Consider the following 14,707-nt stretch of genomic DNA (forward strand, 5'->3'; position numbering starts at 1 on the left):
GTGTAGTTTGGTATTTCTGGGCAAGAAACTATGGATGACGAGTGAGATCCAACAGCTTTTCCTGTTTCTGATCAGGCCCCTCTACCACTCTCCTGCCACTGGATAGGGTTGGGGAGGGGGAGGCCTATTTCATAGGAGGGAGGGAGGTTTGCCAGACACCTGTCTTCCCATCATCCTGGCTGAGAAGTGTTGCAGACTGGGTAGGGCATAGGCAGAGCTGGGGCTGGGCTGGGAGGAGGGGCGCGAGGTGTGTGTGTGCACGCATATGTGTGCGTGCATGTGTGCATGTGCTCACACACTAGGGGCTGTCTGGGTCTCTTGGCCATGCTCTGGTGGATGGTGGCCAGGTCTTTCCTCTTCCACTTGTGTGTGTGCATGTGTGTATGCATGCATGTGTGCGTGTGTGTATGTGTGTGCACGCTTTGGGCTGTCTGGGCCTCACCAGGGTTAGCCATGCTCTGGTGGATGGTGGCCAGGTCCTTCCTCTTCTGCATGTGTGTACATGTGTGCGTGCTGTGGGCTGTCCAGGCCTCACCAGAGTTGGCCATGCTCTGGTAGATGGTGGCTAGGTCCTTCCTCTTCCACGTGTGTGTGCGCACATGTGTGTGTGTGCATCCGGGCCTCACCAGGGTTGGCAATGCTCCGGTGGATGGCGGCCAGGTCCTTCCTCTTCTGTGTGTGTGTGTGTGTGTGTGCATGTGTGTGCACATGCTGCAGGCTGTCTGGGCCTCACTGGGGTTGGCCATGCTCCAGTGGATGCCGGCCAGGTCCTTCCTCTTCTGCGTGTGTGTGTGCACGCACGTGTGCATTTGTGTATGTGTGTGCATTTGTGTGTGTGCGTGCTGCAGGCTGTCTGGGCCTCACCAGGATTGGCCATGCTCCAGTGGATGGCGGCCAGGTCCTTCCTCTTCTGCGTGTGTGTGCGCATTTGTGTGCACAGGTGTGTGAGTGCATTTGTGTGTGTGCATGTGTATTTGTGTGTGTGTGCGTGCATGTGTGCATCTGGGCCTCACTGGGGTTGGCCATGCTCTGGTGGATGGCAGCCAGGTCCTTCCTCTTCTGTGTGCGTGTGCGTGTATTTGTGTGTGTGTGTGCGCGTGCACGTGTGTGTGCATCTGGGCTTCACCAGGGTTGGCCATGCTCTGGTGGATGTCCGCCAGGTCCTTCCTCTTCCGTGTGTGTGTGTGTGTGTGTGTGTGTGTGTGTGTGTGCGTGCGCGCTGTGGGCTGTCCGGCCCTCACCAGGGTTGGCCATGCTCCGGTGGATGGCGGCCAGGTCCTTCCTCTTCCACTTGTGCATCTCCTCCTCCATCTTGTCGATGCGGGCCAGGTTCAGAGCCCACAGGCAGCCCTTGCGGGAGGAGCCGCTCATCTTGTTCTCCACCTTCTCGAAGCACTTGTTCAGAGACAGGTTGTGCCGCACCGAGTTCTTCCACCCATCGGGGGCCGTCTATGAAGACACATGGGCATTCAGAGGCCTCCCTGTAAGCCCTTCCCCCTACCCCGGGGATCTCCTACTCAGGCCTATAGGGGCAGGACACCGCGGTGGCAGGAGTAATTTGACAGTGCCTGACACTCAGCCTCAAGTTGGAGAGACAAGAGAGAGTGCTGGGGACTGAGGCCAATGGGTGTGGCCATGCCCTGATGAGAGGGGAACTACAATTCAGCTCTGGCCAACTGTTACTATAGGAGGATGCAGCCTGGCCTGCTGGATCTTCCATATTCTCTCTCCCATTCAGGACGCAAGCAAGGAAGAATGATGCCAATAAATGGATAACTGGTCAAGTGTATTCAATGCAAATTTACTTTTTTTTGTGACAGGGTCTTGCTCCATCACCCAGGCTGGAGTACAGTGGTATGATCACAGCTCACTGCAACCTCAACCTCCTGGGATCAAAGTCTTCCCACCTCTGCCCCCCAAGTAGCTGGGACTACAGGCGGGCACCACCAGCAAATTACTTTTAAATGCTAGATAACCAGATATCACAATGCATCTCACACCACATGTGTACATGTGTGCACACACACTGTACTGCAGTATTTTTGCTAAGGACACTGTCCAGGCCAGGGACCCCACAGCTTGGTGTACCCTCTGACTTCCTGCTCCACTTTTTGCTTTGATGCTAACAAGGATAACATCACTAGTGACCAACCCTATGCTGGAAGCTGCCAGGCCCTGGCAGCTTGGACCTGCAGCATCTGCAGGATCCTCACTCACCTTGCCAGCTTGGGATGATTCTCCACACCTGACAGATGAGGATACTGAGGCTCAGAGGTGAAGGCTCTTGCCAATTCTGTTGTTTTGCATCATTATGTTGTACCGAATCTGTGCTGAGTAACTAGTCTGGTGCCTCTACCCTTTTCTCCTTGGGATGCCTAATGAACTCCTCTTCATCTGTCAGAGCCCAGTTCAAATGCCCCCCCCTCTCTTTCTGACTTTCTTCTATGTGAGTGTATGTGCACATGTCCTAACCACCAGATGTACAGACATAACTGGGAACCAAAGAGGGTTGGCCCAGGGCCAGCCCTGGATTCTGGCAGCACCAGGAAGAGACCAGGGCAGCTCCAGCACCCCTACCCTGGCTTGGGACCCCTCACCTTGAAGTAGGGGAAGTGCTCCTTCATGAAGCTGTAGATCTCGCTCACAGGCAGGCTGCCTGTCTTGCTGTTCTTCAGGGCCATGGCGATCAGACAGCTGGGGGCAGGAGGTGGGGCAGGGCAGGGCAGGGCAGGGCAGGCCAGGCATGAAAGGGTCTCAGGCTGACAGCCCAATGCCTCCTCTGCCAGGAAGCCTGCCCTGCTTGACCCTACACACTCACACACATTGAGCTCTCGATATCTTTTCATGGCCCGATGTCTTTCCCACCCTTTGCCCTTTCTCCTTGACCCTGGGCACAACAATTGGTACTGACTTGAGAAATCTTACCCTTTCCCCTCTTTATTGCATCCCCATAATTTTAATGGCTATGAGCCTTTAGACTTTACCTAGGTTGTTTCCCCCTCCCCAAACTCCCACGAGGTATACAATACTATTATTTTGATGACTTTTTACATTTGGGGAAATCAAGGCTCAGAGAGGTCATCCCACTTCCCCAAGGCCATGCAGCTTGTGAATGAAGTGAACTGTGGCACTGGACTCAGGTCTACAGTGGGCTTTTGACCAGGGGGACCCTATGATGCGCCTTCCTGAGAACAAGTCCCACCTGGGGGTTCCCCACTCCCCAAAACCTCCCCCTTGGAAGTCTGGGCTGCCACAGTAGCTGTCTGAGATGCCCTGAGGGCAGCCTCATCCCTCTCCTCCCAGAGCCGCCCTTGGCCCTGACCCGGCCCACCCTGGACCTCACCTGTACGAGTAGATGGGCTTGGGGTAGTGTTTGGGGTGCAGTTCTTGAGACGAATGCACAGCCATATGGGGCTGGGGGTAGGGGGGCCGCACCCCAAATGGGGGGCCATAGAGGCCCACAGGAGGGCACTTCCCACAGGCAGGGGCAGGGAGAAAGTGGCAGAGAGAGAGAAAAGGTGAGAAATAACATACGTCACTCACAGTAACCCTGTCCCCACCCCAGTTTCAAAACGCCTTGTGTGGGGATTCACAACCGTCCAGGAAACAATCTTGTCTCCGCTCAGGGCAGGAGTTTTGGGGGAACGGAATGAATGACCCCATGACATGAGCATGGGGGGAATGTTATCCCCATGTGCTGGGTGAGTAAACTGAGGCTCAGAGGGGTCCCCGGCCAGCCTAAGGCAGGGTGTCTGCTGCTCAGTCCAGGGCTCCCCTGAGCCCTTGGTACCTGCTGGGCACCCAGGGGGAGCGGGAACTGTGGTTGGGTGGCAGGTGAGTACAGATGCGGTGGGTCCTGCAGGCCAGATGAGGGCTGGCCCCCCACGGGGAACTGGCTCATCTGCTGGGCGGGAAGAGGAGGAGACAGAGGTTCAGGGTGGGGGTAGGCACCCAGTCTGGAGGGCACTGCCCGCCCTCCGCAGTCCATGTAGTGGCACTTACGCTGTCTCTGTGGCCGGTTATGGGGCCCAGACCTGGCATGTCTCGGGGGGCCATGCCTGCTGGGCCATGGAGAAGGGGACTTGGAGTGGCTCCCACATGCAGGTCGGCCACCCCAGCCAAGGCACCTGCAGGAGAGAAGCACAGAGACGCTGCTGGGCTGGAGGAATGGTGGCTGCCACCAGGAACAGCCCAGTGCCCAGGTGTCTCCAGAGAACGGAGCCAGCCCCTTTCCTCGGACCAGGCACATGGTAGGTGCTTGGCAAATCACTTCCCTGGTGTGTAGTGAAAAGTAGATTCTTACCAGCTGTATAACCTTAGGTCAGCCTCAGTTTTCCCATTTGTACTTGAACTACTGATACCCCTAACTATAAATTTGCTGTGAGGGTTAAATGAGATAATGTCTACCAAGTGCTTAGCACACAGCTGGGCACATGATAATATCTCAATAAACATGAGTCAATAATAAATGATAATCATGATTATGTAATACCTTAGTTCCTGTCCTTCATGAAGTTAAAACACCAATTCACTGTTCATTTCTTTTCCTCAAAAACATGCCATGGCTCCCGAGTGCCTCTAGGTTTAGGTCCAAAGTACCTTTGTGCCTCCCCTCCCCTTTGCCAAGCCCTGCTGCTCCACACAGGATGAGAATAGCAGACATACTTCCCCCATCTTGTGCTGGGCTTGTGACAGACATTGCTAATCTATCACAGATTTTTACTGCACTAGCCTGATTTTAGGCAGCCACCTCCAATCAAGCAAAGTTGACCTGCAGGATGGTCTTGCCCTAGGGCCACCTCTTCCAGGAAGCCCTCTGGGTCCTTCGGCTCTCCTCTGAGTTCTGGCTGCCACTGTCCCTAGATCTGTTTGTCTTGTCCTTCTCTCTCTGACCAGATCATCAGCTCCCTAAGAACTGGGACCACATCTTATATCACTCATTGCTCCAAATGCCTGGCACAGTAACAGGCCCACAGAAAGTACCCAGCAGCCACAGTGGAGAAAGAAGAGGCGTCCTTATTTCACCATTTATTAAACACCTCCTGCGTTCAAGGCACTTTCTGCATCGAATCCTCACGATGTCCCATGCAGGCAGTTCTGTTACACTTTTGCTGCAGATGTGGAAACCAGTGAGGGCAGAAAGCACTTGGCTGAGATTACACAGCTGTCCCTGGGGGTTCTAGATCGGGGTTGGCAAACTGGCAGCCAAACTCTGTTTTTGTAAATAAAGTTTTATTGGCACAGAGTTGCATTGATTCATTTACATATTGGCTGTGGCTGGTTTTGTGTTACGATGGCAAAGTTGAATTGTTTTGACAGATCAGTTGACCTACAAAATCTAAAATATTTACTACCTGGCCCTTGACAGAAAATGTGCTGACCCCTGCTATACAGGCTTTGCCCAAGAACAATTTGCCCAATGAAATAAACAATCCTAGACAAGTATTTTTCAACCACTGGTACTTTTAATATACTGTTGTTTATTGTTTTGTCACTGTTCTGCTTTTCTTCAATACCTTCTGTGTCTCTAAGCATTTTATCCATTTGCTATGATTGCAGCTAACTGCCACTAGCTGCCGTTTATTGAGCATCTACTGTGTGCCAGACCCTACACTCAGCACTTTCCACATACTATCTCTTGGAATCCTCTCGATCAGGGGGCAGCAAACTTCTTTTGTGAAGGGCCAGATGGCAAATATTTTAGGCTTTGCCAGCCAGATGGTCTCTGTGTTTTTACAACCCTTGGAAAATGTAAAATCCATTCCTAACACAAAGGCTGTATAAAAACAGGTCGTAGGCTGCATTTGGCCCACGGGCTGTAGTTTGCCAACTGCCCTAGAGGTTCAAGATGCACCAGTGTGGCAGCAGGACTGTATTCACAGAAACCTTAGCTCACCCAGGGCCTGGCACACAGTTAAGCAAATGATAAACCATATCTCTCTAAGGAAGGGAGCATTTGTCCCATTTTACAGATGCAGGAAGAGAGGCCCAGAGAGACTGGGAGACCGGGTTATGGCTGCACAGTGGGTGGATGGCAGGGCTGGGAATCACCCCTCTCCTATATCGCCCTCCTTCCTGCCTACCTTGTCCCTGAGCCTACCTGGGTGTGGATGTGGCACGCAGGGGCCACCCAGGTCCACGCGGCCACTTGCCATCTGCTGCAGCCGAGGCACGTCCACCGCCGTGAGCCACGACAGCGACTGCAGGTCCCCGGGAAGGTCGTCATCGCTGGTGGTGGCTAGAAGCCTGCAAAGAGGAACAGAGAACTCGGGCGGGAGGGGGAGCTTAGGCCAGCTCCTGGGGGTGTGTCCTGACCTCTGGAAGCACCCACTTAATGTGCCTCATCTCCCCAAGCCACGCCAGCCCTCCAACCTGCCCGTCCCCAGGACCGGACATGGGAACCTGGTCCCAGATCCCTTTAGGCAGCCAGATCTTTCATCCTTATCATTCCTTCCTTAGCCCACTTAACGCATCCTACTTAGCACCTACCACATAAACAATGCACGCGAATATTTGTTGAGGACTTACTACGTGCCAGGCACCGGTCGAGCCTTTTTACACTCCCAGTCACCCTATGAGGCAGGTGTTATTATTCCTATTTTACAGATGGGGAAACTGAGGCACAGTTGGAGCTCACCTACTATGGGACACTATGGCACAGAGCACTCAGGGCCTGTGGTCAGGGTCCCACCTGCCATGACAGGATCAGTCACCTGACTCCATGTCCAGGGCAGTTTCCTGCTGTACTGTAGCTGTGAGGAACGTGGAACTTGGGGACGGTCTTCGTGGATGATCCTGCCATGTGCTGAGGCAGCTGAGTGCCTGCTACCTGCCAGGCCCTGGACTTAGCATTCAACAAGCGCTGTCCTGCATAATCCCCACAGCTGCTGTGAGATGTAGGGTGGGCCCATACTCCCCTTGTACAGATGGGAAAACTGAGGCTCAGAGCACCGAGTCACCTGCCCAAGGCGACACAGAACAGGAGGTGGTGGGGCTGAGACCCAGTCAGTGCCTCCTGAAGCCTGAGCCCTTCAATTCGACCCCTGGTGGCCCCGGGAGGCTCCAGTCAGGACCCACACCCACCAGCCGCAACAGATTCATGGGCAAAACATCGCTTGTAGTGGATGTAGGATAGCTGCCCATGGAGGTGCCAGACAGGTCGGTGATTTGGGATAGCCATGTCACTCCGCAGTGCCCTGAAGTCACACTTGCCACGCAACTCCGAGAGCACCAGGTCTTACACCACCATCTGGGCCCTGTCGTGACAGTGCAGACCAGCCCAGGAGCACACGCCAGACCCCATCATATCTGCCACCTCTGCAGCCAGGGGCTTTCTGTGTCACCACCAAGAGGCCCACAGTCTAAATTCTAAGCTCCATGTTTCAAAAATAGCCTCATAGATCGAGGGGCAGAGAGAGGCGGGACACCGACCCATCCTGCCCTGGTTTTCTGCGCCTCTCAGAGGCTCCAGCGAGGCCCGGCCCCTTCCTTCCCTCCATCTGCTTGGCCAGCTCTGCCCCATGTTCTCCCTTCTCCCTCTTCCTCCCTGTCTCTCTGTCTGCTCCTCCCCATCTCTCCCCTCTTGTGTTTTAGGGCCACAATTAGCGTTGCCATGGCCACATTGCTCAGTTGTCACAGGGCCGGGCCCTGAGCCCACGAAGCTGGCATCAGGTGACTGCCTGGCTGCCCCCGCGATTGGCTGCCTCATAGGGAAACAGGGCCTGGAAACAATTTGAAAACGCGGCCGGCCGTGTCAGTGGCAGCAGTTGGCCCGGCTGCTGTCCCCCGGCATCCCATTGTGTGACAAACGACTGTTGCCCCTGTGGCACGTGGCCCCCATTGTCCCAGGGTCTCAGTGCAATTGTTTCTGTGGCCCCCCGGCTGCCACCCCTCCAGCCTGCTCGTAACTCATCTGGCCAAGTGACAGCCACAGCCCGGGGCCTGGGCGATACCATCTGTCCCCTCAGGCCCTGGGAGACCACAGGGTGAGGTGCAGGGGCAGGGCCTGCTATGCCACCCACTGTTGGGGGTGCTGGCCAGTCCTCACCCTCCCTTCCTCACCCACTGGCCAGCCAACCTCCCGGCGCCTGGTGGTGCAAACCATGCTCCTGTTCAGTAACCTGCTGTGACTCCCCACTGCCCTGGCTGCTCTGCTTGGCACTGCGGTAACAAGGAGAAGTGGAGATGGGTCCCTGCTGGCAGGTTTGGTAAGGTGGCTGCCCTCCAAAGCTCCCCGAGTAGTCGGGGGGAGGGGCTATAAATAAACCAGGTTCCTAAGTGCCACTGTGGGGCAGGATCTCTGGCAGCAGGTAAACCTAATAGGCAGTACCCGTGGTGGTTAAATGCTTGGGCTCTGGATTCTAATCCGGTTTCCACTTTCCTGTGTGCCCTTGGGCCACTGGCTTAACCTCTCTGAGCCTCAGTTTCTTATCTGTATAATGGGGATAACAATAGCTCTTATCTCATAGGATGTCATAAGAAATATGTAATTGCATGTAAAGCACTTGGAACAGTGGCTTACAGTAAATGTAATATGAATATTTAGCTGCTATTAATATTAATACCAACATTAATGCTCATATTAATATTCACCAGGTCACCAGGGGGCTGGAAGTACATTGAAGCTTTGGGGTTGGGGGTCACATCGACATGCCCCGGCCACTGCTACCACTAAACACTCCCATGTAATGAGTACTGCCTGCGTGCCAGACCCTGGGTTTTACACCGGCCCCACTTTACAGATGAAGAAACTCAGGACTGAGTGGTCACTTCAGTGCTGTCAGCCTGTTTCCCCATAGAGTGAGATTACACGAAGTCATGTATAGAGGGCTTAGCACATGGCTGAGCATCTAGTTGGGCTAAGTCAATGGCGCTATCCTGATTCTTCTCTTTCCTGCTACTCGTGAGCCCCTCTGGCTCCCCCTTCCTGCAGCCCCACTCCTTCTGCAGCCCCCCGCAGGCCCAGGCAGGGCTCACCTCCACGCCTTCGCATTTGCCATTCTCCTTGCAGGAATGATGCCCTTTCTGCTCCCTCCCCTGCACCCATGCCCACCCCTGGAGGCTCACTGCAAAGTCTGACTTCTGGCCTCTTCACCCCAGACATCCTGCAGACATCACTGGACCCACCTCTTATTTTACCTCTGGAAAGCAGAGATTGGTTTGCTCCCAATCTCACAGTCTGGAAAAGGACCAGGCCTGGGGGTCCTGACTCCCCGTGCAGGTTCCTGCTACCCCGAGAGCAGCACCTCCGCTGGGAAGCCTTTGCCACCCAGACCCCAAGCACAGGGACCCACTCTGCACCCTGACTGCTCTCTACACTTCGCCAGGACCAGCAAGTCCTGCACTGTCTAGGTCTCTGCCCCATCACCCCGCCTTCTGGCTCACTGAGTGTTGGCTCCAAACCCCATATTGCCCCATGTCCTTGCACGCAGTGGGTGCCTTTGTTTGTTTGTTTATTTTTTGAGACGGAGTCCCGCTCTGTCGCCCAGGCTGGCGTGTAGTGGCACGATCTCAGCTCACTGCAACCTCCACCTCCTGGGTTCAAGCAATTCTCCTGCCTCAGCCTCCTGAGTAGCTGGAAATACAGGCACGCGCCACCACGCTGGGCTAATTTTTGTATTCTTAGTAGATATGGGGTTTCACCATGTTGGTCAGGCTGGTGTTGAACTCCTGACCTTGTGATCCGCCCATCTTGGCCTCCCAAAGTGGGTGCCCTTTAAATGCCTGCTTGGCTGGTTGAAATAGGCTGACCGCAGGCTACCAGCGCTGAGTTGGTGTGACAGTGACTGTCACATCTAGCTCTTTTGAACTGACAGAGCTGTCTTCTGCCTCCTCAGGTCCTTGCCACAGCCCCGGACAGGGACAGAGAGTAGGCAGCCCCACTTCACAGATGGGGAAGCTGAGGCCAGCCCAGTAAAAGCAAAATCCCTTTGTTTATAAGTGAGGCAGTCAGAACTTGAACCCGGGTCTGTCTGCCTCCCTCAGATTGTTCCTGTGGCACTACAGGTGGAGATCAGACGTCTTCGGGGGGAGATGCCCCACCCTGGGTCCCGGGCTCTCACTTGGGGCTGTGCAGACCGGCATCTCCCAGAGAGCCAGTTAAAATGCAGAGTTGGGGCCCCAGCTCAGACCCTGAAGCCCCACCCTTGGGACTTCCAGCTATACTCTGGGGGAAGGACAGCCCACAGGGGGCACGGCCAAAGCTCAGGCTTTGACTGGACAGATCTAGGTTCAAGTCCTTGTAACCCCTGAGCTGCGTGACCTTGGACAAGTCACTGCAGGTCCCTGGGGCTCCACTACCTGGCTGTCGTAGGATCAGGTGAGCTACTGTGTGATTGACTTTTGGCACAGGTGCAGTCCCCAACTCCCTTCTTTGGGGGTTTGCTGTACGTGTTTGGGGTCGATGGCCAGGCCCCTGCTTCCCCACTACCCCAGGCATCCCAAAGGTGGTCTGGTCCTCTCTTGTGCCCACTGCCCATGCCAGAATATCCACCTCAGTACACCTGACAGGTGGCCCCAGCCAGCACCCTGGACACCTGCAGTGGCTGTGGGCACCAGGAGCACTGTGGTGGGAGTCCACTGGCTCCAAAGCCTGGCTAACTTCCTGCTGTCTCTTAGGGTCTGTCTGGCATTCAGGCATGTCTTCTGTGTGCATGGCAAGGGCCAGGGGCTAATGCACCAGGGCCTACATGAGAATGTCTCATCCCCCAACCCCCTGCCCACACTGACCTCTGTCCCCTGCAGAAAGGTCAGCACGCGCCCCTCTCCACAGTGGCATGCGAAGCCCCCTCCACACCTCTCCCTCATCAGTGCCTGAAGTTCCCTCATTAAAGGCGTCACCATGTGCCCTTGCCTCTCCTGGTGCCTCATTTGAGATGGTGTAAACTACAGGGCTCACAGCAGCTGTAACTCAGGAAAGACTCCATGGTTCTGGAACCACCCATTCTGGCTTCTCAGCCATAGGCCCTGGGGAGGGCACTTAATCGCCAGCCTCAGTTTCCCACCCGTAAAATGGTCATGAGTGATAATAATAATAGTAATAGCCGCAATACCTCATACCCCCCAGGCTGGCACACTGGTGTGGAGGCGGAGTGGTTTTGTGATCCACCCTATCATCTTGGAGGGTTTGGGAATATTCCCTGGTGTGCATGTGACAGAGAGAGCCACACAGAGGAGACCCTAAATCAACCTCCTAAGTTTCTCCTCTACTGGAAAATGACAGGACATTTTTAATTCAAAGAAAAAGGCACATTCCAGCCCCACTGCCCTAGGCTCTCCTCCTAAGGCCTGTTCTGTTCCCCATCTGGGTGTGTCACTTCAGTTCCTAGGTGAGAGGAAAATTCAGCCCCGCTAACCCTGAGTCACCCATGTCACTGACGCCTGCCTGCCTAGGGTCACCTCCAGAGGAGGCTTTGAGAAGAATCAACTTCAAAGACCCAACTCTGGCCGGGCGTGGTGTCTCATGCCTGTAATCCCAGCACTTTGGGAGGCCAAGCCAAGCAGATCACTTGAGGTCAGGAGTTTGAGACCAGCCTGGCCCAACATGGCGAAACCCTGTCTCTACTAAAAATACAAAAAGTGGCTGGGCACGGCGGCGTGTGCCTGTAATCCCAGCTACTCGGGAGGCTGAGGCAGGAGAATTGCTTGAACTCGGGAGGCAGAGGTTGCAGTGAGCCAAGATCATGCCACTGCACTCCATCCTGGGCGACAGAGCAAGACTCTGCCTCAAAAAGAAAAAAAAAACCCAACTCCTTCCACCTGCTTCCTCCACTCTCCCTCCATCTCTGACTCCCCTTCTCTCTTCTGTCTGTCACTGTAACTGAGCGGCCCTGGGAGGAAGTCCCAGCCCTGCCCTTCAGGTTTGGTGGCATCTGATGTGCTTCCTAACCTTCCTGAGCCTCAGTTTCCTCATCTGTAGAATGGGGGCAACAATGATGAAGGCAGAGCACCCACAAGAGCTCTGATAAGTGCCCATCCTCTCCTCTTCACCCTTCTCTGACATGGCGTCCAGGGTCCCCGATCTCCCATGGACCTGTCTCCACCCTACTCACCCACAGTCCCCTGCATGGTACCAGCCCTGCTGCTGGGTCGCCCAGAGCCACTGAGCCAGGCTTTCTGGGGAAGAGGCTAGGTACCTGCAATTAACGCATCCCCCAGCCTCAAGTGGTTCCTGCACACCCAGTGCTGGGGAACTGTGGCCCCATCCCACCTTCCAACCTGTTCAGGTGACCCCCGTGCTCTCACTCAGGTGTGGTGTGTGACAAGCCTCCGTTGCACTAAAGGTCCCAGCTGGGGCCAAATGTCCTTCCCCCCTTCTCCGTGTGTCTTCCTCTGTGTCTCCACGCCTTCTGTTCCCTCACAAAGGATGCCTTTCCTTCTCCCTCTCTGCACCTTTCAGTGTCTCCCCATTGGATTCCCAATTTCTCTGAGCCCCAGGGAGCACTCTAGTTGGCCACAACTTTCTTCTGAGCCCAACTGGTGGCCCCAGGGAAGGTAGGGGCTACACCTTCAGGTCTTGAGGGTCCCTAAGGGTCTGGCAGGGAGGAGACCAGGACAGGACAGGGGTTGAGTCCCCTGCTGGGTGCAGGCAGTCCCCAGAGACCCTGATGCTGAAGCAAGGACCTTCATGCCCCCAGGGGAGGAGCCAAACTCCCAGTGCCCAGCACAGGGCCAGGCACACAAAGCCTGCTCCACAAGTACCCACAGATGAACGCAGATGAGCAAACAGACCCAGCATTCTGGTTGCTCCACCCACACTCCCCTGGGGTCAGCTGTCCCCCCATGGATGTGGCATGGGGTGGACAAGCCCCTGGTGTGCGCCCAGCCCTGAGCTAAAGCCACTTTCACACTGGATCTCACATCATCCTTGCAAGAGCCTGATCAGGCAGGGATTGTTATCATCACCACCTTCCAGTTTGCCAGACAAGAACACTGAGGCCAGAGAGGAACAGGCCTGTCTAGGGTCACCCAGCCAGGGAGCGGTGGAACCAGGACATCCAACTCCAGAGACTGGGTTGGCCACAACAACCCTGTCCTTTTCTCCCTGGCTGAAGAAGTGTGCTCTATTACAGAGGTCAACAACCTCCAGGCTGAAGACCAGTACTGGTCCATAGCCTGTTAGGAACCGGGCTGCACAGAAGGATGTGAATAGCAGGTGCCTGAGCTCCACCTCCTGTCAGATCAGCAGCGGCATTAGATTCTCATAGGAGCGTAAACCCTATTGTGAACTGCGCACGCAAGAGATTTAGGTTGTCCACTCCTTATAAGAATCTTTTTGTTTTGTTTTGTTTTGTTTTCTTGAGACAGGGGCTTGCTCTTGTCGCCCAGGCTGGAGTGCAGTGGCATGATCTTGGCTCACTGCAACCTCCACCTTCTGGGTTCAAGAGATTCTCCTGTCTCAGATTCCCAAGTAACTGGGATTACAGGCACCACCATGCCCAGCTCAGTCTTTGTATTTTTAGTAGAGATGGGGTTTCACCATGTTGGCCTGGCTGGCCTTAAACTCCTGACCTCAAGTGATTCACCCGCCTTGGCCTCCCAAAGTGCTGGGATTACAGGCATGAGCCACGGTGCCCGGTCTCCTTATGAGAATCTAATGTCAGATGATATGAGGTGAAACAGTTTTATCCCGAAACCATCCCCCTTCCTTCACCCAATCCATGAAAAAATTCTCTTTCACAAAACCAATCCCTGGTGCCAAAAAGGCTGAGACTTCTGCTCTATGATATCTAGAAAATCCTCTCAGTGTCTCCCCAATAGGCAGGCACAAGCAGCTATTTACATTTAAATTCATTAAAATAAAATCAAATGTACAGATTTGGTTCCTTGGCCCACCAGCCACGTTTGAAGTGTGGAATGATCACACATGGCCAGTGCAGATATGAAATATCTCCATCAGTGGAGAAAGTTCTAGGTGGCAGTGATCTGAAACAATCTTTTCTATCTTGATGGAAAAAACCTGTGGTATTCTTACATTGCCTTAAAACAACTAGAAATTTGATTTAGATCTGGAAATTTAAGGAGATGATTTCATGGAATTTTGAGTTTTAGTATGTTTCATTATAAAAGGAGTCCCCCATCCGCCATCCCCACCACCAGCAAGGAGGTTGCAAGGAAGAGCTCTGTAACACAGGAGCTGTGCATTAGGGCAACTCACAAAGTTGTGAGCCCCCGTCCCAGACCTATCCAAGCAGTAGCCAAGGGGATGAACTGCCAGGCCCCTATTGGATGAAAGATGAGCCCAAGCAACCTCTACAGTTCCTTTTGTTTCGGGGTTTTTTTTTTTTTTGCTTTGTTTTGTTTTGTTTTTGTTTTTGAGATGGAGTTTCGCTCTTCTTGCCCAGGCTGGAATGCAATGGCACCATCTCGGCTCACTGCAACTTCCGCCTCCCGGGTTTAAGCAATTCTCCTGTCTCAGCCTCCTGAGTAGTTGGGATTACAGGCACCCACCACTACACCTAGCTAATTTTTGGTATTTTTAGTAGAGACAGTGTTTCACCATGTTGGCCAGGCTGGTCTCAAATTCCTGACCTTAGGTGATCCACCCAGCTCGGCCTCCCGAAGTGCTGGGATTACAGGTGTGAGCCACCACGCCCAGCCCTTCTAAGGTTGCTTTTGATGCAAAGACCCCGACATTTGGGTTCCTTTTGATGCAAAGACCCTGACATTTGTGAGAGAAACCTGCAGGTGAACCCCCTGGGTGCATTTC

General features: G+C 54.2%; 1 protein-coding gene across 2 annotated transcripts in view; it reads right to left on the reverse strand.

The window, feature by feature from the left end:
* The window catches only part of FOXN4 (forkhead box N4), a 31,323-nt gene that overhangs the window by 6,184 nt on the left and 10,432 nt on the right, over nt 1-14,707 (reverse strand). Inside the window, exons 3-8 of one of the 2 annotated variants that reach the window (XM_054445377.1) lie at nt 6,101-6,246; nt 4,003-4,127; nt 3,791-3,901; nt 3,344-3,471; nt 2,598-2,694; nt 1,242-1,449 (exon numbers count right to left, since the gene is read on the reverse strand). In XM_054445377.1, coding sequence (XP_054301352.1) covers nt 1,242-1,449; nt 2,598-2,694; nt 3,344-3,471; nt 3,791-3,901; nt 4,003-4,127; nt 6,101-6,246 — 815 coding nt within the window. Of the gene's footprint in view, nt 1-1,241; nt 1,450-2,597; nt 2,695-3,343; nt 3,472-3,790; nt 3,905-4,002; nt 4,128-6,100; nt 6,247-14,707 lie in introns of both variants that reach the window. The other variant, XM_054445376.2, reaches the window with a different exon arrangement.

Source organism: Pongo pygmaeus, chromosome 10 (genome assembly GCF_028885625.2).
Source record: "Pongo pygmaeus isolate AG05252 chromosome 10, NHGRI_mPonPyg2-v2.0_pri, whole genome shotgun sequence".
Taxonomy (NCBI): Eukaryota; Metazoa; Chordata; class Mammalia; order Primates; family Hominidae; genus Pongo; species Pongo pygmaeus.